The 25,662-nt window shown below is 38.9% G+C and overlaps 1 protein-coding gene across 10 annotated transcripts in view; it reads left to right on the forward strand.

Moving 5' to 3' along the window:
- Window positions 1-15,641: 15,641 nt before the first annotated feature.
- The window catches only part of Hltf (helicase-like transcription factor), a 59,359-nt gene continuing 49,338 nt past the window's right edge, over window positions 15,642-25,662 (forward strand). For 4 of the 10 annotated variants that reach the window (NM_001439439.1, NM_001439440.1, NM_001439441.1 and 1 more), the window contains 6 exon segments: window positions 15,642-15,801; window positions 16,974-17,181; window positions 21,767-21,933; window positions 22,524-22,657; window positions 23,403-23,500; window positions 25,457-25,531. In NM_001439439.1, coding sequence (NP_001426368.1) covers window positions 15,782-15,801; window positions 16,974-17,181; window positions 21,767-21,933; window positions 22,524-22,657; window positions 23,403-23,500; window positions 25,457-25,531 — 702 coding nt within the window. In that variant the 5' untranslated portion in view covers window positions 15,642-15,781. 10 annotated transcript variants of the gene reach the window in all.

The raw sequence follows: 25,662 nt of genomic DNA on the forward strand, positions 1-25,662 counted from the left end.
GGTTGGCTGATATTGTTCGTCTTATGGGGTTGCGAATCCCTTCAGTTCCTTCAGTTCTTTCTCTAACTCCTTCATTGGAGACCCCATTCTCAGTTCAATGGTTGGCTGTGAGCATCTGCCTCTGTCCTCTCAAGAGCCAGTTATATCAGGCTCCTGTCAGCATGCACTTCTTGCCATCTGCAATATTGTCTGGGTTTGGTGGCTGTATATGGGATGGATCCCTGGGTTGGGCAATCTCTGGATGGCCTTTCCTTATCTCTGATCCACACTTTGTCTCTATATTTCTTCCTGTGAATATTTTTGTTTCCCCTTCTAAGAAGAATTGAAGCATCCACACTTCAGTCTTCCTTTTTCTTCCTGTGGTCTGTGAACTGTATCTTTGGTGTTCCGAGCTTTTGGGCTAATATCCACTTATCAGCAAGTGCATGTGTGTACTTTTGTGATTGGGTTACTTCACTACGGATGATATTTTCTAGTTCTATCCATTTGCCCAAGAATTTCATGAAGTCATTGTTTTTTCTTTTATTGGATTTTTTAAATTTATATTTCAAATGTTATTCGCTTTCCCAGTTTCCCAGACCTAAGCCCTCTATCCCATCCCCCTCCCCTTCTTCTATAAGGTTGTTCCCCTCCCATCCAAACCCCCTTCCTGCACCCCCCCCCCGACATTCCCCTACACTGGGGGTCCAACCTTGGCAGGACCAAGGGCTTCTCCTTCCATTGGTGCCCAATAAGGCCATCCTCTGCTACATATGCAGTTGGAGCCATGGGTCTGTCCATGTGTACTTTCTGGGTAGTGGTTTAATCCCTCAGAGCTTTGATTGGTTGGCATTATTGTTCTTATGGGGCTGCAAGTCCCTTCAGCTCTTTCAATCCTTTCTCTAATTCCTCCAATGGGGGTCCAGTTCTCAGTTCAATGTTTGCTGCTAGCATTCGCCTCTGTGTTTGACATGCTCTGTCTATGTCTCTCAGGAGACGTAGTCACTGTTTTTAATAGCTAAGTAGTATTTCATTGTGTAAATATACCACACTTTCTGTATCCATTCCTCTGTTGATGGACATCTGGGTTCTTTCTAGCTTCTGGCTATTATAAATAAGAATGCTATGAACATAGTGGAATGTGTGTCCTTGTTATGTCTTGAAGCATCTTTTGGGTGTGCCCAGGAGTGGTACAGCTGGGTCCTCAGGTAGTATTATGTCCAATTTTTAGGAACCTCCAGACTGATTTCCAGAGTGGTTGTACCGGCTTTCAATCCCACTAACAATGGAGGAATGGAGGAGTGGTCATCTTTCTCCACATCCTTGCCAACATCTGTTGTCACCTGAGTTTTTTTATCTTAGCCATTCTGACTGGCTGTTTTGATTTGCATTTCCTTGATGACTAAGGATGTTGAACATGCCTCTAGGTGCTTCTAGACCATTTGATATTTCAGTTGAGAATTATTTGTTTAGCTCTGTACCCCATTTTTTAATAGGATTATTTGATCCTCTGGAGTCTAACTTCTTCAGTTCCTTGTATATATTGGATATTAGTATCCTGTGTTTCTTTAAAGGAGTTATTTATGTCCTTAAAGTTCTCTAACATCATTATGAGATGTGATGTTAAATCAAAATCTTACTTTTTTGGTGTGTTGGGGTATCCAGGACTTGCTATGGTGGGAGAACTGGGTTCCGATTATGCCGGTGCCCTTGGTTTCTGTTGCTTAGGTTCTTGCACTTACCTCCTGCCATCTGGTTATCTCTGGTGTTAGCTGGTCTTGCTGTCTCTGACAGTGGCTTGATCCTCCTCTAAGTCTGTTTGTCAACACCTCTGGGAGACCAGCTCTGTACTGGCTGGATTTAGTTACAGAAAGCTGTGGCACTAGGTCAGCTCCAGGCACAGAAGGAAACTGGAAGGATCCTGTCCCAGACTGCTCCTCAGTTCCTGTGTCCTGAGGGCTCTAGGTAGGTCCCTCTGAGCAGAAGTGGTGGTCTCACCTGTGCTTTCTGGTGTGTCAGCACTCCTGGGAGACCAGCTCTTTCCAGGTAGGATCTGGGTACAGAGAGCTATTGCACAGGGTCAGCTCTGGGCGCAGAAGGAAACCGGAAGGGCAGAAGCAGATCTTAACAGCTTAGAGTAACACAGGAGTTCGATAGCCCTGAGTCTAGGGCCAGCAGATTCCCCCATCTGCTACAGAGCCTAAAAACTCCAATGCTCCAGCCGTCTCCTTTTCACCTACAGTTATATCACTCTGGCATTTTGATTAATACTGGGGAAATGTTGAAAGTTCTTAGACAGGTCTTCTGCCTGTACTGTGTTGTAGTTGCTTCTCACACTCCTAATGGATTCATTAGTCATCCCCTGCTAGAGAATTAGCCATCCCAGACATAGTCTTTGCACATTTTCCAGTTGTGTGTCTCTGTGTTAGTTCCCATCTACTGTAAGGAGAACTGAGCAATGGGTAGACATCAGTAGCCTGAAAATAGAGACTGAGATGACTGACTGCTAAGGTGTCTTCCGCCTCCAAAGCTACTTGGTGATTCTTTGATACTATTCTGTATATGCTGACATGCTAAGGGAAATAAGGAAGGTCTTAAAGTTCTAAAAAATATATTGTTAGGCAATAATGATCTCTGCTGGTTAGATGATACTTATACCAATAATCAAATTTTCTTGGTGCAGGACACTTCTAAGAAAGAAATATCAGTGAACACTCTGCTCACCCAGACAGGCCTCTTTTACATACACAACTAATTAGAGTGGGAAATTGAAACTTAAATGTATCAACTAAATACAAACAAACAATCATTTCCTAACTGAAGACCAGAGTGGCTCACTTAGCACCTCTTCCTGTCTAGGGAATTCCTACCCCATATGGCCTCATCTTTTCAAGTATAAGGGACAACTGGTCCAGTCAATAGTTTCTTGCTTCTTTTTCTAGTTCACAAGCATAAAATATATTCCTGAATACCAAACACAGCAGGTACTTTATCTGAGCCAGAAATGTTGGACCTATTGATACCCTCTTTGTGCTCTAGGATTTTGACTTCCCCTGTTGGATTGTGTTAGCATTTATCTAGGCTCCACCCCACAGTTACCTGGCAACAGCCAGATATGCCTGACTCACTATAAAAGAGGCTGCTAACCCCATTCTCTCTCTCTTTTCTTCTTGCACTAGCTCTGTCCTCCTCCACTTTCCCCTCCTTCCCATTCCTATCACCCATTTCTCTTCAAGTGCTCATGGCCGGGCCTCTACTCCTCTGCTTTCTCTCTGCCTTCTCTGTCTCTACTAACCCCTCAACTCCCCTCTGTAGAGGGCCACAATAACATTCACCACCACTAGATGGCGCTGGCTTCCACTGCGCCCCACGTGGAAGGCCAGAATAGCCTCCGCCATTACAAGATGGTGCTAGCCTTTCAGGAAGTTAACTGTGCGCATGTGCTAGAGTGCCTTCGTGCCAGGTCTTTGCCCACTCCGGGGAGTGCCTTATGAGATCACGGGTAAACAACCAATCAGGTGTGGATGCGCCGCGCTAGGGTGTATATAAGTGCACCATGTTGGCGCGCCGAGGCTTCCTCCTTAAGATTAAAATAAAGTTTGATCACAGCAAGGATTTCTATGTACCCGCGTGTTTCTTGCCAGCGAGAAGTCACGCGTGGGACACCCCTCCTCATGCCTAGAATAAATGCTATTCTATACTATACTGTGGTGTGCTTATTCCCTCAGGGGGAAGGGATGCCTCAGCATGGGCCCTTGGAGGCACCTCCTTCCCCAACACCTTACCGCACCTCTACCAAAAATATTCCCTCTCTTTATCTTTTTATAAAACACAAGTTGAAGGTGAAGTTGAACTGTTTGCCTGTCAAGATGTATAAGGCGAGTTAAGGATATCTGTCTCCATTTTACAAACCAGAGAATTGAGGCAAAAGGAAAGTAATCATCTAGACCATCCATCTTGACACACCTCTTCACTATGTCCTGAAGTCACAGAGTTTCATGTCAAGTAGAGACACTAAGGCCAACGTTTAACACTAAATTGTCCAAGTTTGTGTGGTGATCCTGTAACTCAACACTGAGGTACTAGTATTATAACATTCTCAAGATCAAATTAACAATATATGAAGCAGGAGAATAAATCAAATGTTTGGGACTGTGGATTTGGGAAGAAAGTAGTGTACCTCAGTGCGAGGGTAATGTAGAAAGATCCAGGCCATTTTTTGGTTGGGACAAGTCAGGGAATCCTTGCACCTTAGCAGGTAGAGTTGAGTCTTTGTAGTAGGGAGTAACTGGAATTTCAGAACTGATAAGGCATAAGAAATTAGGAAAAATTGGGGCTCTTTACTTGTGGCTTTCTTTGACTGAGATGGGAGCAACCTGATGTTTTATTTCATTTTGTCTTTTGAAAACTACATCCCTTCAAGAATGAGGGAATCAAAAGAGAAATAGGTAGAGGCTGCACTGAATAACTGAAGAAAGGAAGCCATTTCTTAGCAGACACCCGGCACCATGTCACTTCAGGAAGCCAAGATGTGAGAGGTTGTTATAGCTCTGCAACATCTGATCTTCTGAAGCGGTTCATTAGTAGGGCGATCGAATCTATTTTCCAATACTAGGCATATAAAACCTGGATCGGTCTGATAGATAGTTCTGTACTGAGAGACTAGATTGCCAGCTATTATGTAATCCCTGTATTTCTAACATCCAGTAGGAGGCACTACCTCATAGGAGGTAACTGAGAGTTTTCAAATAAAATGGAAAAAACCAAAATGAATAGAAAATATTCTTGGGTATCTGTTCTAAACTAATTAAACCTAAAAGAAAAAATTAGTTTTCTGTATAGAGAAAAGACACAAATTGAGACAGTAATTGGTAGTGAATAGGAGGACGTGATTTATTTAATATGCTCTCTGTTGTAGAAGTCCTCTTCTATTCTCTGATATTGTTTATCAAGGCTGTCAGACTTGTATGACTTTATTTTCTTTAAAAGTAATACTATAGGATTAGTGTGGCATCTCACATCTACAATTCTAGCACTTATGAGGCTCAGGGAGGATGATTGTTCAAGGACAGATTGGATGAAAGAAAGGGAGGGCAGGAAGGGTGGGAGAGAGGGAGAGAGAGGAGGCACTATCTCTCAAAGTAAATAAGTAAATGTGTTGAAGTGTTTTATGTAACATACAAAGAAACACCAAACTGCAAAAGAGATTCAGAATAAATGTCTAAACTATCACAAATCAAATTTTACATAACAAAGTGGCTTGTTAAGAACCCTTTGTGGGGGGAAGAAAATTCATTATCTTCTTTCAATGATAATACTATAAGAATCTATAAGAAAAAGCAACTTCATGGTAGGCTAGAATTAGAGTTTTAAATGAACATTTTTCTAGATTGTTATTCAGATGTCATCAAACATGATTTACTTCCCTTATTTAATCAGCAAATATTTACTAGGCTCCTAGGCTTTTAGACACTAAGGGATGAGACAGGAGGAACATAAGATTCTTTGTTTTGATGGCGTTTGTTTTGGGGAAGGCGACAGGTGGTAATCAATAAAAAAGATAGCTCCTATTTTAAATCTATGAAGCTAATATAGAAGGAAATGTCTCAGAGATGGGTAGGCAAATTAGTTCTTGCTGTCTATTTTATAGACATAGTTTTATTGAAACACAGTCACTCCTATTAACTACTGTCTGTAGTTGTTGCTTTTGTGATATTAGAATTGGATATTTCTTGTCTAAAATGCTTGAGAGGATAGTCTTCTGGATCTTAGAATATTTGAGTATGCCCTAATGAGCTATCTATTCATTGTGATTCAACTCTAAATAGAAAACACATATATGTTTCATGTATGACTAACCTGATGTGTATGAAAATTTTTGGTCTGAATCTTCCACTAGTGGCATCTTCTTCTTTTTTTTTTAATTTTTCTTAACTTGAGTATTTCTTATTTACATTTCGATTGTTATTCCCCTTCCTGGTTTCCAGGCCAACATCCCCCTAACCCCTTCCCCTCCCCTTCAATGTGGGCTTCCCCTCCCCATCCTTCCCCCATTACCACCCTCCCCACAACAATCACGTTCACTGGGGGTTCAGTCTTGGCAGGACCAAGGGTTTCCCCTTCCATTGGTGCTATTCATTGCTACCTATGAGGTTGGAGTCCAGGGTCAGTCCATGTATAGTCTTTGGGTAGTGGCTTAGTCCCTGGAAGCTCTGGTTGCTTGGCATTGTTGTTCATATGGGGTCTCGAGCCCCTTCAAGCTCTTCCAGTCCTTTCTCTGATTTCTTCAACGGGGGTCCCATTCTCAGTTCAGTGGTAGTTGCTAGGATTCACCAATGTATTTGCTGTATTCTGGGTGTGTCTTGCAGGAGAGATCTACATCCGGTTCCTGTCGGTCTGCACTTCTTTGCTTCATCCATCTTATTTAGTTTGGTGGCTGTATATGTATGAGCCACATGTGGGGCAGACTCTGAATGGGTGTTCCTTCTGCCTCTGTTCTAAACTTTGCATCCCTATTCCCTGACAAGGGTATTCTTGTTCCCCTTTTAAAGAAGGAGTGAAGCATTCACATTTTGGTCATTCTTCTTCACTTTCATGTGTTCTGTGCATCTAGGATAATTCAAGCATTTGGGCTAATAGCCACTTATCAATGAGTGCATACCATGTGTGTTTTTCTGTGATTGGGTTACCTCACTCAGGATGATATTTTCCAGTTCCCTCCATTTGCCTATGAATTTCATAAAGTCATTGTTTTCGATAGCTGAGTAATATTCCATTGTGTAGATGTACCACATTTTCTGTATCCATTCCTCTGTTGAAGGGCATCCGGGCATCTTCTGGCTATTATAAATAAGGGTGCTATGAACATAGTGAAGCATGTGACTTTTTTATATGTTGGGGCATCTTTTGGGTATATGCCCAAGACAGGTATAGCTGGGTGCTCAGGTAGTTCAATGTCCAATTTTCTGAGGAACCTCCAGACTGATTTCCAGAATGGTTTTACCAGTCTGCAATCCCAACAACAATGGAGGAGTGTTCCTCTTTCTCCACATCCTCGCCAGCATTTGCTGTCACCTGAGGTTTTGATCTTAGCCATTCTCACTGGTGTGAGGTGAAATCTTAGGGTTGTTTTGATTTGCATTTCCCTTATGATTAAAGATGTTGAACATTTCTTTAGGTGTTTCTCAGCCATTCGGCATTCCTCAGCTGTGAATTCTTTGTTTAGCTCTGAACCCCATTTTTTAATAGGGTTATTTGTCTCCCTGTGGTCTAACTTCTTGAGTTCTTTGTATATTTTGGATATAAGCCCTCTATCTCTTGTAGGATTGGTAAAGATCTTTCCCCAATCTGTTGGTTGCCGTTTTGTCCTAACAACAGTGTCCTTTGCCTTACAGAAGCTTTGCAGCTTTATGAGATCCAATTTGTCAATTCTTGATCTTAGAGCATAAGCCATTTGTGTTTTGTTCAGGAAATTTTCTCCAGTGCCCATGTGTTCAAGATGCTTCCACACTTTTTCTTCTATTAGTGTGAGTGTATCTGGTTTGATGTGGAGGTTTGATCCACTTGGACTTAAGCTTTGTACAGGGTGATAAGCATGGATCGATCTACATTCTTCTACATGTTGACCTCCAGTTGAACCAGCACCATTTGCTGAAAATGCTATCTTTTTTCCATTGGATGGTTTTGGCTCCTTTGTCAAAAATCAAGTGACCATAGGTGTGTGCGTTCATTTCTGGGTCTTCAATTCTATTCCACTGGTCTATCTGTCTGTCTCTGGACCAATATCATGCAGTTTTTATTACTATTGCTCTGTAATACTGCTTGAGTTCAGGGATAGTGATTCCCCCTGAAGTCCTTTTATTGTTGAGGATAGTTTTAGCTATCCTGGGTTTTCTGTTATTCCAGAGGAATTTGCAAATTGTTCTATCTAACTCTCTGAAGAATTGGATTGGTATTTTGATGGGGATTGCATTGAAATGTAGATTGCTTTTGGTAAAATGGCCATTTTTACTATATTAATCTGCCAATCCATGAGCATGGGAGATCTTCCCATCTTCTGAGGTCTTCTTCAATTTCTTTCTTCAGAGTCTTGAAGTTCTTATTGTACAGATCTTTTACTTGCTTGGTTAAAGTCACACCAAGGTATTTTATATTATTTGGGACTATTATCAAGGGTGTCATTTCCCTAATTTCTTTCTCGGCTTGTTTCTCTTTTGTGTAGAGGAAGGCTACTGATTTATTTGAGTTAATTTTATACCCAGCCACTTTGCTGAAGGTGTTTACCAGGTTTAGTAGCTCTCTGGTGGAACTTTTGGGATCACTTAATATACTATCATAACATCTGCAAATAGTGATATTTTGACTTCTTCTTTTCCAATCTGTATCCTTTGATCTCCTTTTTTTGCCTGATTGCTCTGGTTAGGACTTTTAAAACTTTGTTGAATAAGTAGGGAGAGAGTGGGAAGCCTTGTCTAGTCCCTGATTTTAGTGGGATTGCTTCAAGTTTCTCTCCATTTAGTTTAATATTAGCTACTGGTTTGCTGTATATGGCTTTTACTATGTTTAGGTATGGGCCTTGAATTCCTGTTCTTTGCAGTCCTTTCATCATGAAGGGGTATTGAATTTTGTCAAATGCTTTCTCAGCATCTAATGAAATGATATGTGGTTTTCATCTTTGAGTTTGTTTATATAGTGGATTACATTGACGGTTTTCCGTATAGTAAACCATCCCTGCATACCTGGGATGAAGCCTACTTGATCATGATGGATGATTGTTTTAATGTGTTCTTGGATTCAGTTTGCAAGAATTTTATTGAGCATTTTTGTGTCAATATTCTTAAGGGAAATTGGTCTGAAGTTCTCTTTCATTGTTGGGTCTTTGTGTGGTTTAGGTATAAGAGTAATTATGGCTTCATAGCAAGAATTCGGTAGTGCTCTGTCCATTTCAGTATAGTGGAATAGTTTGGATGGTATTGGTATGAGGTCTTCTATGAAGGTCTGATAGAATTCTTCACTGAACCCATTTGGGCTGGGCTCTTTTTGTTTGGGAGACCTTTAATGACTGCTTCTATTTCTTTAGGAGTTTTGGGGTTGTTTACATGGTTTATCTGTTCCTGATTTAACTTTGGTAATTGGTATCTCTCTAGGATATTGTCTATTTCCTCCAGATTTTCAAGTTTTGTTGAATATAGGTTCTTGTAGTAGGACCTGATGAATTTTTGAATTTCCTCTATCCTGTTGTTATCTCTCCCTTTTCATTTCTGTTTTTGTTACTTTGAACACAGTCTCTGTGTCCTCTCGTTAGTCTGGCTAAGGGTTTATCTATCTTGTTGATTTCCTCAAAGAACCAGCTTTTGGTTCTGTTGATTTTTTGTATAGTCCTTTTTGTTTCTACTTGGTTGATTTCAGCTCTGAGTTTGATTATTTCCTGTCTTCTACTCTTCCTGGGTGTATTTTTTGTTCTAGAGCTTTTAGGCGTGCTGTCAAGCTGCTGATATATGCTCTCTCCTTTTTCTTTCTGCAGGCACTCAGAGCTATGAGTTTTCCTCTTAGCACAGCTTTCATTGTGTCCCATAAGTTTGGTATGTTGTACCTTCATTTTCATTAAATTCTAAGAAGACTTTAATTTCTTTCATTATTTCTTCCTTGACCAGGTTATCATTGAGTAGAGCATTGTTCAACTTCCATGTATATGTGGGTGTTCTTCCCTTATTGTTATAGAAGACCAGCTTTAGCCCGTGGTGGTCTGATAGCATGCGTGACATCATTTCTATCTTTCTGTATCTGTTGAGGCCTGTTTTTTGACCAATTATATGGTCCATTTTGGAGAAAGTACCATGAGGTGGTGAGAAGAAGGTATATCCTTTTGTTTTAGGATAGAATGTTCTATAAATATCTGTTAAGTCCATTTGGTTCATAACTTCTCTTAGTCTGTCTATGTCTCTGTTTAATTTCTGTTTCCATGATCTGTCCATTGATGAGAGTGGGGTGTTGAAATCTCCTCCTATTATTGTGTGAGGTGTAATGTGTGCTTTGAGCTTTAGTAAGATTTCTTTTATGTATGTACGTGCCCTTGTATTTAGGGCATAGATTTTTAGGATTGAGAGTTCATCTTGGTGGATTTTTCTTTTGATGAATATGAAGTGTCCTTCCTTATCTTTTTTGATGGCTTTTGGTTGAAAATCGATTTTATTCAGTATTAGAATGGCTACTCCAGCTTGCTTCTTCAGACCATTTGCTTGGAAAGTTGTTTTCCAGCCTTTTACTTTGAGGTAGTGTCTGTCTTTGTCTCTGAGGTGTGTTTCCTGTAGGCAGCAAAATGCTGGGTCCTCATTAGGTATCCAGCTTGTTAATCTGTATCTTTTTATTGGGGAATTGAGTCCATTGATATTGAAAGATATTAAGGAATAGTGATTATTGCTTCCTGTTATATTCGTATTTGGAGGTGAGATTTTGTTTGTGCTTGTCTTCTCTTTGTTTTGTTGCAAAATGATTAGTTTCTTGCTTTTTCTAGGGTCTAGCTTGCCTTCTTGTTTTCGGCTTTACCATTTATTATCCTTTGTAGGGCTGGATTTGTAGAAAGATATTGTGTAAGTTAGGTTTTGTCATGGAATATCTTGGTTTTTCCATCTATGTTAATTGAGAGTTTTGTTGGGTACACTAACCTTGGCTGGTATTTGTGTAATAAGAGATTTGGGTCTGCATGACATGTCCAGGGTCTTCTGGCTTTAATACTCTGTTGAGAGGTCTGGTGTGATTTTGATTGGTCTGCCTTTATTTGTTACTTGACCTTTTTCCCTGACTGCATTTAATATTCTTTCTTTGTTTTGTGCATTTGGTGTTTTGACTATTATGTGACGGGAGGAGTTCCTTTTGTGGTCCAATCTATTTGGAGTTCTGTAGGCTTCTATGTTTATGAGCACCTCTTTCTTTAGGTTAGGGAAGTTTTTTTCTATGATTTTGTTGAAGACATTTACTGGTCCTTTGAGTTGGGAATCTTTACTCTCTTCTATACCTATTATCCTTAGGTTTGATCTTCTCAACGTGTCCTGGATTTCCTGTATGCTTTGGGTCAGTATCTTTTTATGTTTTACATTATCTTTGAAAGTTGTGTTGATGATTTCTATGGAATCTTCTGGTCCTGAGATCATCTTTCCTATCTCTTGTATTCTGTTGATGATGCTTCCATCTACTGCTTCTTGTCTCTTCCTTTGGTTTCCTATATCCATGGTTGTCTCCCTTTGTGCTTGCTTTATTGTTTCTATTTCCATTTTCAGTTCCTTCAGCTGTTTGATTGTGTTTTCCTGTAATTCTTTCAGGGATTTTTTCTTTCTTCTCTAAGGGCTTCTACTTATTTACCTGTGTTTTCCTGCATTTCTGTAAGGGAGTTCTTTATGTCTTTCTTAAAGTCCTCCATCATCATTATCAAATGTGATTTTAAATCTTACTTTTCTGGTGTGTTTGGATATTCAGTATTTTCTTTGGTGGGAGAATTGGGCTCCGATGATGCCATGTAGTCTTGGTTTCTGTTGCTTGGGTTCTTGTGCTTGCCTCTTGCCATCAGGTTGTCTCTGGTGTTACCTTGTTCTGCTATTTCTGACAGTGGCTTTACAGTGCTATTGGCCTGTGTCAGGAGTGCTGTAGATCTGTTTTCCTGTTTTCTTTCAGCCAGTTATGGGAACAGAGTGTCCTGCTTTCAAGTGTGTTGTCGTTCCTGTCTGTCCACTGGTCTTCAGGTGTTCCTGTCGGTGTGTGTCTTGAGTCCACCGGACAGGTCACTTGGAACAGAAAAGTTGGTCTTACAGACCTCTGGTCTCCAGCTTGAAGTCGCTCCTTGGGGCTGGGTTTCAGCTCTCTGTGAGGGGAGCAACCAGAAGGGCCTGCCCCTACTTCTGGGTCCCTGTGCACAGGGAACCCTAATGGTGCTACGTCTTTTCCTCTAGAGTCAGAAATGTGGGCAGAGAGCAGTCTCATCTGGTTTCCCAAGTATGTCTGCCCCTCTGAAGGTCTAGCTCTCCCTCACATGGGATTTGGGTGCAGGGAGCTGTTTGACTGGGTCTGTTCAGATTTCGGTTCAGTCTGGACCGCAGGGCTCTTGCAGCTTGACTGCCCCTAGTCTTCATTTTTAAACTTTCACTTTCTAATAGAGTATTTGAAATGGTGAGTTCGACTTTAGTTTGGCATTTCTAGGACTGTAGGACATGAAAGTTTGGTGAACATTAGGACGTGACGGTTTGATTTACCAATATGATAGTTTCCCATGTAAAAATTAGATTTTATCATATCAAAATTGCATAGAGAGTTGAAGTTTTAGTCATTTAATTTTTTAGATACAAAGTAGGCTAATGTTTACTGAAAGGTAGAAAGTGCTTACCAATCTTTCTAATATTCATTAGGTAAAAGAAAAGAGATAGCTTTGGTATGGCCTTGGCAATAGCTGGAAATAATTCCACTTAAATTTCTGTGCAAAGCTAGTCTTGGAATGGTGCTGCCTCTGTGTAAAGGCCCCTGTTCAGAGCCAGGGGTGGTGTGTTTACCCTTAATCCATCACTCAGTAGGCAGAGGCAAGGAGATAGATCTTTTTGAGGCAAGCTTGGTCTAATTAGTGTGTTCCAGGACAGCCAGAGCTATGTAGTGAGACCCAGTTTCAAAACAACAATAAGAACAAGGACAAGGACAAGAACAAGAACAAGAACAACAACAAGAACAACAACAACAAAAGGGTCCTAGCAGGTGGCCACATTGCAAGCTAATCTCAAACAGCTCTGAACTTGGCTATCTGAAGAACATTCAGTGTCTAAAGGACGAAAAGGAAACATCTCCTTTTGTCTCAGTGGGTAGGAGTGGAGGTTAGCTTATCTTCTGGCCTTAGATTTGAAACAATTCAGTTTTCTTTGAGGATATATGTGAAAATGACTGGCTTCTGGAAACTGCACTATTCTGTTACTTATGGGGAACAACCTTGCCAACTACACCTCATTCAGAAACAGGCCTCAAACAACCATAGTCTTCATTATGGGTTGAAGGACTCATTAGACAGTAACTCATTTTACAAGGATATTATTAAAAAGGAATGAATGCTATTCATTGCTTTTTAAAGAAATAATTTATTTTCAATTTATGTACATTGGTGTTTTGCCTGCACGTATGTCTAATTACAGATAGTTGTGAGCAGCCATGTGGTTGCTGGGATTTGACACCAGGTCCATCTGGAAAAACAGTCTGTTCTTTTAACTGCTAAGTCATTTCTCCAGCCCTATTATTTATTTTTTAAAACAAGTACTTGATATCAATTAGCCAAGCTGAACTAACTTTACTCAGTATTAGTTTTCCATCATGTTTTTTGTTCTTCCAGTTATGGTTTGCCCAGTCTTCTGTCATGAACTCTAATCTATTGATACCTGGTTATGTGAGAAAAAGCAGTTATACTACACTTCATCTTAGCCAAAAGGCTGAAAATCAATGAAAAAGCAGTTATAAATAAATAATTTTTCTCTTTTTAAATATTCTTTGGCTATTTTTTGTGTTTATGTGAGTATATGTGTGCATAAGTGTGTGTATGTGTGGTATGTGTGTGTTTATGCCTGCAGGGTTATATACATGGAGGCTACAAGAAATTATTGGGTGGCTTGTTCTACAATACTCTGTTGCATTCCTTTTAGACAGTCTCAGTTCCAGAAACCCTCCTCATTTATTCAACATGTATTTATCAATAGAAAATTATATGCCATTTTTAGTGAATTGATAGTACAGAAACACACATGTATACATTTACATATCTTGGGGCAGTAGCTTAGGAATTTTCAGTTCAGCTTTCAGGTGAATCCTCAGGTGATTGAGGAGTGACAGCAACCCCTTTAGCAACAGGAAGCTTGTATAGGGCTTCTTTTCTACATGGTTACTTGAGGAAATAAGTTCTTTTTGTGGCTGATGAATAGTGGTTTGTCTTTGTTGTTGAGGTTTGGGTTTCTATTTTCAGCAGAAAAAATGCTGTTAAAGAACCATGTTATAAGAATTGGTAATATTTAGTCCAATGAGCATAGATAGCTTTATTAATTTGACACATACAAAGATTATCAGCTACTGTGGAGACTGAGGCTTCTGCCTTACGTTGTCCTGGGAAATCCCCAGCCTGGGTAACTTTTTGAGTCCTTGTAATAAAATAAAGGCTGGGGGTATTTCTTGTAGATAGACAGCTTGCCTATTTTGCACAGGCCTTAAGAGTCAATACCCACTACTGAAAAATCCCAAACCAAAACCCACCTCTGCATTTGTATTATAAAACACCATGAAGATGGTAAAATAACTGAAGAAAATGAAACATCTGCATTAAGTTTCCTGTTGGGGGAATGAAATACTTCCTTCTACAGATTCTCAGTGACAGCTAGAGATGCAACTCAGAGGAAGAATGCCTGCTTAGCACGCACAACAATCCCAGGAAAGATGATGCCCCGCCAAATGAATCTTCTGCAAGGCCCCTTAACTGAGCTACTATGATTGTGCACTGTTTGGAATGCTGCAAACCCAGAGCCAAATTATCTTGAGCCATTTTAGCCTTCTTAGTAGCCATTTATTGTCCTCCTCTGTACTTAACATGTTTCTATGACCACAGGGTAAATAATTTGGAATGTACAAACAGCACTACCTGTCAACAAACTAAAAAGCCAAGGACAATGTCGAGTATCTTAGGCCTCTAATAGAGGTTCTTCATTATACTTTTTCCCACCTACTTAATGGTCACACCAAATGTATTGGAAAAGTATCTTCATTTATGACTTTCCTTGTTCTGTTAGTATAAAAACTTCATGAAACTGCTTCAGTTGAAATATAGCATTTGGGGTGGTCTAAATCTGTGTTCCCAGGCCGTGGTTATTGACATTTGCCTCCAGCACAGATTGTCTCTTAATACGTTAGGGTTCTCCCCCCCCCCCCCAAGGAATCACCTTTACCGTGGCTGATACTGGTGCACACAAAACTCCAAGTGGAATGTCCCTTTAGATTCTAAAATTTCTTTACAGTGCCTCTTTCAGTTTCCTGAGAAAATACATGTGGCCCAAGCCACCACCTCAGACCTTACACTAATGTTGGACCAGTCTGCCTTTGTCAGCAACGGAATTGTAAGGTTGTCTTATTTTATGGCTTTCTTCTACCAAGGGAAGAAAATTTCTTTAAACAAGAGTAAAACGAGGTGGGAGAGGGAAATTTGTATGTTCTCACTCAGATTTCCAAAACTCAGGGTCTCGCATACACGGAGGTCACTAAGAACAAATATAGTCAGGGCTCAGGAGAAGAAATGAGGCAGGCCCTGTTAGGCATTACATCAGATAGAGAGAGGGTCTGACCTATGAGAATATCCTTGAGGCATCAGGGCAGTGGCTAGAAGTCATGTTCTTGCCCCAAGTCCGTCATGACCTTGAGCCAGGTGCCTCATTCTAGACGCTTCGATGTTTTCCCGCGCAACTCGCTTCCGACCACGTCAGAACTCGGTGGAACCCTGGCGCGCCACACCGCCTTTGAATCGCAGCACAAGGCGGAGCTCCCAACCCTCACGTATCCTTATTGGTTGGTTTTCTCAGACTCTTTCTTTCGATTGGGCACTCGCAGTGCCGATCACCGAACGTCACTGGTTCCTCACATTGTTGCAGGAAGGAGTGGGCGTAGACATGTCTCCCGGGGAGCTTGTGGCCTCCAGATTCTGACTTGCTTTCCGGCCCCTGGGCCGCTACACCTTGAGGAGCTTTTTCAGACGGTCTGAGAAGATCCGGGGTGCCCAGGGCATTCCAAAGCCACTCCGCCCCCCGCCATGTCTTGGAAGTTCAAGAGGTGAAGGGCTGAGGGGGGCTGGGCGTGAGGCCAGTTTCTCTGCGTTTTGCTCAAGTGAAGGTGCGCGCCCGGGCAATAGGTGCAGCTTGTATTCCTGTGGTGCTGTTTTCATTCCTTCTGCGGGTTCTTGCTGGTGTTGTGGTGGAGGTACCAAAGCACTGTCTCGGCTGACCCGAGAATCGGCTGCTACGACCTCGGGGAATCTGCGTCAAAGACTGCAGGGGGGATCTGAAACCCGACCGGAATGATTTATTCACCATTGTTATCCCAATGTTTGCTAGCCATTTTATGGTAATCCGATCCTGTGTGTCTCCTGGTACTGTGCAGAAGCTTACTAAAACGTATTTGCAGAGGAGCTGAAAGGGAAACTCGCTACTTGATAGCCCTGTGTGTTTTTAGGAGAATGACAACTTCTAGGAGGCTTCCAGCAAACGCATCTTTTCATCATCTATAGTGGTCTTCATGCCCAATTCTTGCAATAATTATCCCTATCCTTTAAAATAATAGGGCGATGTATACGTAAAGGGGCTTCAGGTCAGCTCTCTATGATGTCCCAAGTTTAGATACCCAATTTAATGTGTTCTGTTCAGAAGGAGTTAAAGCAGAAGATGCTGTGCATGTATTTATGTCAAAAGTTAAAAATATTTTCATAGCCGGCAGTGGTGGCACGTGGCTTTAAGAGTACCTTGGAGGGAGAGGCAGATGGATCTCCGACTTTGAGGCCAGTCTGGTCTACTGAGTGAGATCTAGGATAGCCAGGGCTACACAGAGAAACACAGTCTCAAAAAAAACAAAAGAGAAGAGGGGAAGGGAGAGGAGAAAAGAGAAATAAAAAACGAAAAGAAAAAAAAATCTTGTAATGGTTATTTTGTTTTTATAAATCCATTTCTTCTTCATCACGTAGGCACCGAAAATTTTGACATTGTAATTGTAGCTTCCGACTTTAGATAGTTTTCTTTTCACCAGGAAAGCAGTTCCAGTATCTAACAGGTCAGATTTCGGATAACCTTCTCCACTGGATTCTTGATTTATTCAGGGAAATTGTTAAGTGATTGTTGCCACATAGCATTTCATTTGCTAAAATAAAATATAAGGAAGTGATCAGCCTGAAACTAGGAGGGAAAACTTAATCAAGTTCTGTGGTTTTAGCTTTCTGTTTTGTTTTAAAATAGGGATTCTGTTTGGAAGTATTCACAGTCTGCCCAGTATGGAGCCCATGAAAATATTCCAAGACTTTCATACCCACCTTTCTTTCCACGTTTTGAATTCCAAGACATTATCCCTCCAGATGACTTCCAAACTAGTGATGAAGAGCTAGATTTGGTTTTATTTGGAACTATGAGAGGACAAGTTGTTGGAATACGCTATTACACAGGAGTTGTAAGTATAGGATTAGATAATAAAATTGTATATTTATGGTTTTAACAGTAAATTATATTAAAAGGTGATATATACAATTAATGTTTTACTTTGAATGAAAGGTTAGTCATGAATACCTTTACCAACTTTGACCAATTTTTTACCATTTCTACCGTGCTTGCAGTATATAAAGTACTTTTGCCCACACATTTGATCCTTCTAATTACTGAGGTATGTGGTAAATTTAAGAAATGACTTTTAAAAAAAATGACTTTAAAGCCACCAGGTTTTGCATTTAGTTTTTATCTTTTATTTCCTGCTCTTTCTAATGCATTCCTGTTCTCTGAACTGAATGTGTGTATATGTGTGTGTGAGAGAAAGAAAAGGGGACAGATTGAGAATATATATAATTTTCTTTGGACAATAATCCTTATTAGTTTCATCTTTGTCATTTAGTAATATAATTTTAATGTTATCTAATTTATTACGAGAAAATTTCAAACAAAATGAGAATAAGATCAGTGGTTAGTAAGTATTTTCTATGTTTGCTTTCTTGTTTTTGGTCTTGTAAAAACAGATACCAGTTGTATCACTTTACATTAGTACAGTTCAGTGTATATCTCTTTAAAATGCAGTTTGGGGGCTGAAGAGATGACTCAGCAGTTAAGAATTCTTGCTGCTTGTACAGACAATTGCAGTTCTGGTCTCAGGACTCATGGCTGGCAACTCACAGCACCTACAGCTCCAGGTGTCCACTGCCCTCTTCTGGCATACATGACTACCCTCCCCAATACACACATGTACATGGTTAGAAATAAAAGACATCTTTAAAGAACCCTCACAGTTTTTACATTTCATTTTTATTAATGGAATTAACCCATATGTGTAATAAGCACTCAATAATTGCATTTTATTGGTAATTTAAAATGGATTTTTTCCAGTTAAGCTCAAGACAGGGTTATTATATTAGTTTTGGCTGCTATGGGCTATAAAGTCCATTCTAATTTCCTTTTATAGATGTGTATATTTAAAAATAAGGTCTCTTTTGTGGAATCTTGTTGATTTCTTACTTTCTCCTTCCCTCATTTTTTTCATATTTATTTTAAATTTATAAATTTATTTTATTTATGTGAGTACACTGTCAGACACACCAGAAGAGGGCATTGAATCCATTACAGATGGCTGTGGGCCACCATGTGCTTGCTTGGAATTGAACTCAGGACCTATGGAAGAGCAGTCAGTGCTCTTAACTGCTGAGCCATCTCTCTAGCCCTTTTCATATTTTTATATTAACACTCATTAAGAGTTTTTTTTTTAATCCCCTGTTGGAAGGGGTTTGAATTAAGACTCCAGCCTTGGCTGGTCTGGAACTCACTAAGTAATCCAAGGTTGACCCTGAACTCATAGTGAACTCGTAGTGGTCTGTTGTAAAAATATAAAAAATAAAATGCTGTCTTTTTACCTGCTCTAGGTCCGAAACTGCGGTGCCCCAAAATATCTGCTAAATATCTTGTCAGAAGCACGTATCCCAATTCTGCAGCCGCCCAGTATCGCACACTTTCTTACACTTAAATCGCTACATGAAAGAACACACAACCCAATAACCTCTGATCCAATTGATTAGATATAATTACCCACCTAAACATATAAAGCCTGTACACATCCATCCCTTAAGAACATTCATAACAACCTGTAAGGGTACAGCGTGGAATCCTAACGTCAGCCTCCATGTTGTCTCTCGGCTTCTTTCCCTCCTCCTCCCCTCTTCCATTCCTGTCTCTTCTTCAAACTTTTCCCCGCCCATCCTTCCTTCTTGTCCAATGACAGGCCTCATTCTATCTTGCACCTGCCTCACCTGTGATATCACCCCACAGTGGTCCACTTGTCTCAGCCTTCTGAGTACTTGATGGTTTCAGAACCTTTTTTTAAATTGAAGTATGATATCAGGAGGTTCCTTGGAGGAATTCTGTGGTTCCTATCTGTCATGTTTTTGTTCTCTGTATTTTTATGTTGGAATAACTCAGGTTGTTTAATAGCTGTATGAGATGTAGTGTATAGGAGATTACTTAGGGAAGAACAACTATTTTTTTAAGTTTTGGTGAAGTCATAATTTTCGTTTGTTTCTCTACAGTTTGGCCAACTATAAAGTGCTTGGTTCACACTTTTTCTGTATATCCTAATGTTGCACAATATAATGCTCATAAAAATTTTGATGACCATAGGATTTTCTGTCTTAAGTGAATTGACTTTTTTTTTTGGCCTGATGATTAAAGGATATTGTGGGTTTTTTTTTTTTTTTTTTTTTTTTTTTTGGAGCTGGGGACCGAACTCAGGGCCTTGCGCTTGCTAAGCAGGCGCTCTACCGCTGAGCTAAATCCCCAACCCCCTCTTTTTTTTTTTTTTTTTTAAAGAAGTCTAATAGTTTCATTAAGGTATTCTATAATTTTTTTTATTTCAAAAAAATTCTAAAACAAAATTCTAAAATTATACTTGTGAATGTTTGCTTTATTCCGAAGCCATTTGTTTTAGAAACTCTGTATTCTCATGTACTTCTCCATCTGTTTCCTGTTTGCCTCTAATAGTCCATGTCTACTATAGCCTCCGAATCCTTGTGCTGTGATTTTCCATTTTTGTTTTTCCTCACTTCATTTCTTTTTCTTACCGTGCTTTTCAGATGCTCTGTTTACACTTATGTTGATTGTAGTACTTAGTGTTTGCTCGTTAAATTTTCTCTTCTAGTCATTTTAACAATCTATCCATTCTTAGTTGGTCTTTATCTTTTCTCTGGTTCTCACTTCCTTTTGTGAGTCATACTTCATATTTGTACTATTTCAAAATTGACATTGTTTTCTAAATAACACTTCTATGAATTGTTAGGTTATAGTTATTAATCTCAGAACAATCAATTATATTGATCTTAGAATAATTTCTATGATACTAGTTAACTAATAAGAATATATAAAGATTAAATGTTTAGTTCATTTTCCCACTGTACAGTATTTGCAGGTAATATCTTCATTATTTTAAAGTTAGATTACTTGGATTGAATTTTCATCAAGCTTTTATACTATAGCTTACTTTATATATTCTATCATTTTTTTCAATAAATATACACATATAATTGAAATCATATTAATAAAAATAAACCAGAACGGGAAATGGGTAGTTACTACCATAGCATTCATGCCACTGTTATACACTTGGACAGTTCTTGTCACTCCAGTCACTGCAGTTCACGTGGTTTACAGCTGGGTAAGGCTGTAGAAGACTCGCCTCCTCCCTGTCCCGGAGGCTTCCATAGCGCTTTCGTATTATGAAAGCTACTCAGCAGGGACTAAGTCAGTACCACCTTCATTTCTCCAGGTCCTATGGACAATGTATATGGTGCTTTTATGCTTTTCTTACTATCAAGTTCTTTTGGGCAGCCAGGAGCCAAGACAATATCCTATATTGTTTTGGGAATCTTTTGGACTACTTGTAGAATACCAAACCTGGCACTGAACTTTTGTTTGGAAACCTATGGATTTTGGGATGACTATAGTCCTCATATAGGGTAACTCTAACCTCTTTTATGTGGGAAAATACTACACACACACACACACACATACACAAACACACACACACACACACACACAATTTCTGTATTGCCTTTTACATACAACCTTCATGGTAATTCTCCCCTAAAATTCCTCTCATCCCTTTCCCACTTAAACATCCACATTATTTCTCTTTTCTCCTACCCTCAAGCCCCTCCCCTCATTGTTCATTTCTGGTTTCCTGGATTGTAAGGTGTTCCAAAATAAGCAAACAAGTCTGAAGATTTGATACTAAGATCCACATGATTGAGAACATGTGATGTTTTATCTATGGGTCTGGGTTACTTAAGTGTAATGTGTACATGCGTCATCTATTGACCTGCACATTTTATTTTTCTTTATATAAAATTCCACTGTATATAGGCACCACATTTTCACTCCTTGTTAGTTGATGGACGTATAGGCTGTTTGCATGTCTTAGCCATAATGAATAGAGTAAATACCATCGTGGTTAAGCATGTGGCTCTGACCCAACTCTACCTCGGCACATGTATCCAAAGATTAGCTATCTTGAAAATTGTAGGGAATATGAATCCTCATAGTAGATTTGACTGTACCTTTTAGGTCCTAATGGTTTATTAGCCTTCCTTATGAATATAAATTAGAAAAGAAGAGTAGAAGAATCATTGTAAGACATATTCCTTAATATTTCTAGTTTGAGTTGGGACTGTGGCTCAGTTGATAGATGCTTTGTAGTCATTACCAAGCCTTGGGTTCAGTCCTTCACACAAGAAAGAACTGAGGATGGTGGTGCATACCTGTAATCTCAGCACTTGGGCAACATTGGAAGAAGGATCCATTTTTTAATTTCAAGATCATCTTTGGCTACGTATCAAATTTGAGGCCAGCCTTGGATACATGAGACTCTGTTCCAAGCAAGCAAGCAAACAAACAAACAAAAAAAGAAAAACTAACAAAGATGTGTGAATGGAAATTCTAGAAACAGTGCAATAACTCAGGCTGGTACTGTTCATATTATGTCTTTACTGTCTGTTCCTTATTTTTACTAGGTGAATAACAATGAAATGGTTGCTTTAGAACGAGAGCCTAATAACCCGTATGATAAGAATGCTATTAAAGTAAATAATGTGAATGGAAATCAGGTTGGCCATCTAAAGAGAGATCTTGCAGCTGCCTTGGCCTATATCATGGACAACAAATTGGCCCAAGTGGAAGGGTAATGCACTTTTAGAGTTTAATACTTGTGGTTTCAGTTATCTTTGAATATGTTAGTACTTTTCGAGCCTCTGGAAGTGTCATGGCTCCTTGTATTACTGTACTTTAGAGATGCTCAATTTTCTTCTTTGCCTTTTCTATCCAGCAAATAGCTGTTCTCTCATTTTCTTTTTACATTATAACCATGGAGAAATTTTATTTGTTGTTGTTATTGCTCCCCCCCACCCCCGGATTTATGTATTAGGAAGTGTATTCTGTCTCTTGCCGTTGTACCTAGCTTAACTCATAGTGACTCACCAGCCTCAAACTCCTCCTGAGGATTGGCATGACAGGCATGCTTTACAACAGACATTTCATGATGGCTGCCTCCTGGAAGTACAACCTGGCCTTGAACTTCAAACCCTTCCTTAGCCTCCTATGTACTGGGATTAGAAGTGTGCACCATTATGAGTATTGGTTTTCTTTCCTTTTCAGTTTTTCAAATTTGCTTAAGTAATTCTTTCTTGTTTTACATTTTTGTGTTTGGTGGCAGAATTCAGAATTAGTATAAAAATAACTTTGAATTTCTCATTTCTCCCCTTTCTATAATAGGGTAGTTCCTTTTGGTGCAAGTAATACTTTTACCATGCCTCTTCATATGACTTTCTGGGGAAAAGAAGAAAATAGAGAGGTGGTTTTAGATCATTTGAAGAAACATGGATTTAAGTTGGGTCCCACACCAAAAAGTAAGTTTGATATTGTAAGATGCAGGGATTATAAAGTAATTAGTCTCTATGAGTTTGATTGGCCAAACTAATAGTGTGCAAAATGCTCCAAGTTATAACTTTTTATCTTTTGAAGAAATTGCTGACTTTTCCTTTTATATTTCCATTGAAATACAGATATGTATCATGTAATAGCAGGGCAGATTTTGAGCAATGTATTATGTCGATTTTATCATTGTGTAACCATTACGGACTACTCACACAAAATACAATAGTGAATCTTATGGGCCCACCATTATACGTCCAAATATAAAACTGCTTGTTTGCATATATAGATTCATTCACATACAGAAATACACAAGGATGGTCAATAATTCCTCATTTAAAACATTTGTCTTTATAACTTTTAGACAAGAAAAATTGATCAGTAAGGAATGAAAAATAGTTTGGTGTTTGGTTAGAATTTATTCAAATAGTATGTAATTATTTCATTAATATAAGGTTTGTTTGTTTTTCTCTTTTGGGAATGATTTAGTATTTAGCTTTAACTTTTCTTAGGTCTAGGGATATAGTTCAATGCGTTGTGTTTTGTTTCATTTCTAATATTCATGGCAGTACTGGGAGCTGTCTATGTTAGGCAAGTACTCTGCCACTGTGGTACACAGCTAGGTCTGGGAGTTTTAGTACTGTTTGGTATTTTAGTTTACTCCTGCTGCTTAATTTCTTTTTATTCAGTTATTTCATTTTTCCTGTTTGGAAATGATAGCTGTAGGATCGAGTTTGGAGAATACATGGGGCTCTGGAAGAGCTGGACCAAGCTATAGTAGGCCGGTTCATGTTGCTGTACAGATGACAACTGAACAGGTAAGCCTTTTGTGGTTGATTGCTTTTGTCCTGAGTCAAGAGCTCATGCAGGCTTACATCAGAAATCACTGTGTAAGCGAGCATGGCCTTGAACTCCAGTTCTCTGTCTCTGCCTCTCAGATACTGGGATTACAGGTGTTTGTCACCGTCGCTGTCTCAGATGTGCTTTTATTTTGTAATGTAAATTTTTAGTGATAAAGGTTGCTGTTTAAAAGAATAGGTTAAATATCTATGTGTTGGTATTAGTAATCTCTAGGATATTGTTAAAATTATAACAACAATTATTATATAACAAATAGAATGTAGATGCTTATTTGCAAACATAGTGTAAAAAGGCAGTGATAAGGAATACATTCATCCCTTTTAATTCTGAAACCATCATATAAAATGGCATTGTTTTTGTATAAAATCACTGCACATCCCTATTTTAAACAATTTCTAAATTGACTATCTGCTATAATTTACATTGTAAATCTGCTATAAGTATAAAAGATATTTAGTAGTTATACCGTATTGGTTATAGAATAGTGACAAGGAAAATGTATGTATACAGGCTCAATATAGACATTACCTTTGTGTGACTCCATTTTTTGTTTAGCTAGATCTATGAAAAGGATGGTAGATTCACATATATACAACTGTACATTCATAAAATCATGGGTGTGACTATATATGTAATATTTTTTCTTTGAAACGTTCAGACTATCCAAAGTAGTGATAAAAATATCAGAATGTGAAAGCTATTTATTCTCTTTTCAGTAAGGTTGCAAATGCAATCTTAAAAAACTTAAATTAAAAGTTTTGGTTTATTCTACTTTTTTGCCTGATTTGTAATTCAATGTGTTGTTACACTAAGTTGCTCCAAAAAATATATAAAATGTTTAATAATGTTAATATATATTATTTAGACAATAGCATTAAAACATTTTTATGACTGTGTATCCACTAATGGTTTTTGACAGTAACATTAAAACATTTTATATCTGTTTATCCATTAGCGGTATTCTTTCTGTTTCCCAATTAGTTTTCCCTGAGTGCTAAGAAAGCAGGAGCCTGTGCTTTGTGGGCAAACTGTAGGCCATCTCTATTAAGCTGGCATTATGTCTTCAAGATGCTAAAATGTATTCATATGCTAATTTTTTTAAAAAATAAAATTTAAGACATACAGTATAAGTTGATTTAAAACCAAACTAGATTGGTCTGGAGCGATGGCTCAGCAGTTAAGAGCACTGACTATTCTTCCAAGAGGTCCTGAGTTCAAATCCCAGCAACCACATGGTAGATCACAAGCATCTGTAATGAGATCTGATGCCCTCTTCTGGTGTGTCTGAAGAGAGCAATTGTGTACTCACATCAAAACAAAACAAAAAAAACCACCCCACCATAAAAAAAAAAAAGAACCTCAGCTAAATTAGCCTAATAATGAAATTATCTTATTAGCCTAACATTTTATGGAACATGGCAAGTTAGATGTGTCAAATAGATCTCCCAAAGTAGACTCAATGCTGAAAGAATAACAGAATTTTAATGACAGAAAGAACCTTGTCCATTTTATTTCATGTTCTTGATTTTATGAAGGTAAGACACAGGCCACAGTTCTATGCCTAAACACTCAGAGTCATTTGTGACAGGACTGGGACTGGCACCTTAGAGGTTCCCCAATGTCCTTTCAGTAGCATTAGGATTGGGCCCTGTCAGTGCTGGGACCAGTGCTTTCTCAGCAGATTGTACCCTTGCTCCTTTATAACGCTTGTATATTCATCTAAAATGACTGCATTTATGTCTACAGAAAAATTGCCTTGTACTATTTGTCAGTGAGTAGTGGACTACCTCAGATACTTATTTTATGTACCTCTGAGCATCTGACTTGTTCAATGAAATGATTTTAAATGTGTAAATTACATATTGTTTGCACTTTAATAGGTTTGTTCAGCATTTATTATTTTTTAACTGTAGCTCAAAACGGAATTTGACAAATTATTTGAAGATTTAAAAGAAGACGATAGAACTATTGAAATGGAGCCAGCCGAGGTACTGAACTTGTATATTTAAAAAATTTATTGCTGTGTATGCTGTATAGTTTTATAATGACTTTTTTACAGGTGTGCAGTATACTTTGAGTTTGACTGTATTCACACCCCATTACCTTCTCCTTTCCAGGA

This window comes from Rattus norvegicus, chromosome 2 (assembly GCF_021556685.1).
Source record: "Rattus norvegicus strain SHRSP/BbbUtx chromosome 2, alternate assembly SHRSP_T2T, whole genome shotgun sequence".
Lineage (NCBI taxonomy): Eukaryota > Metazoa > Chordata > Mammalia > Rodentia > Muridae > Rattus > Rattus norvegicus.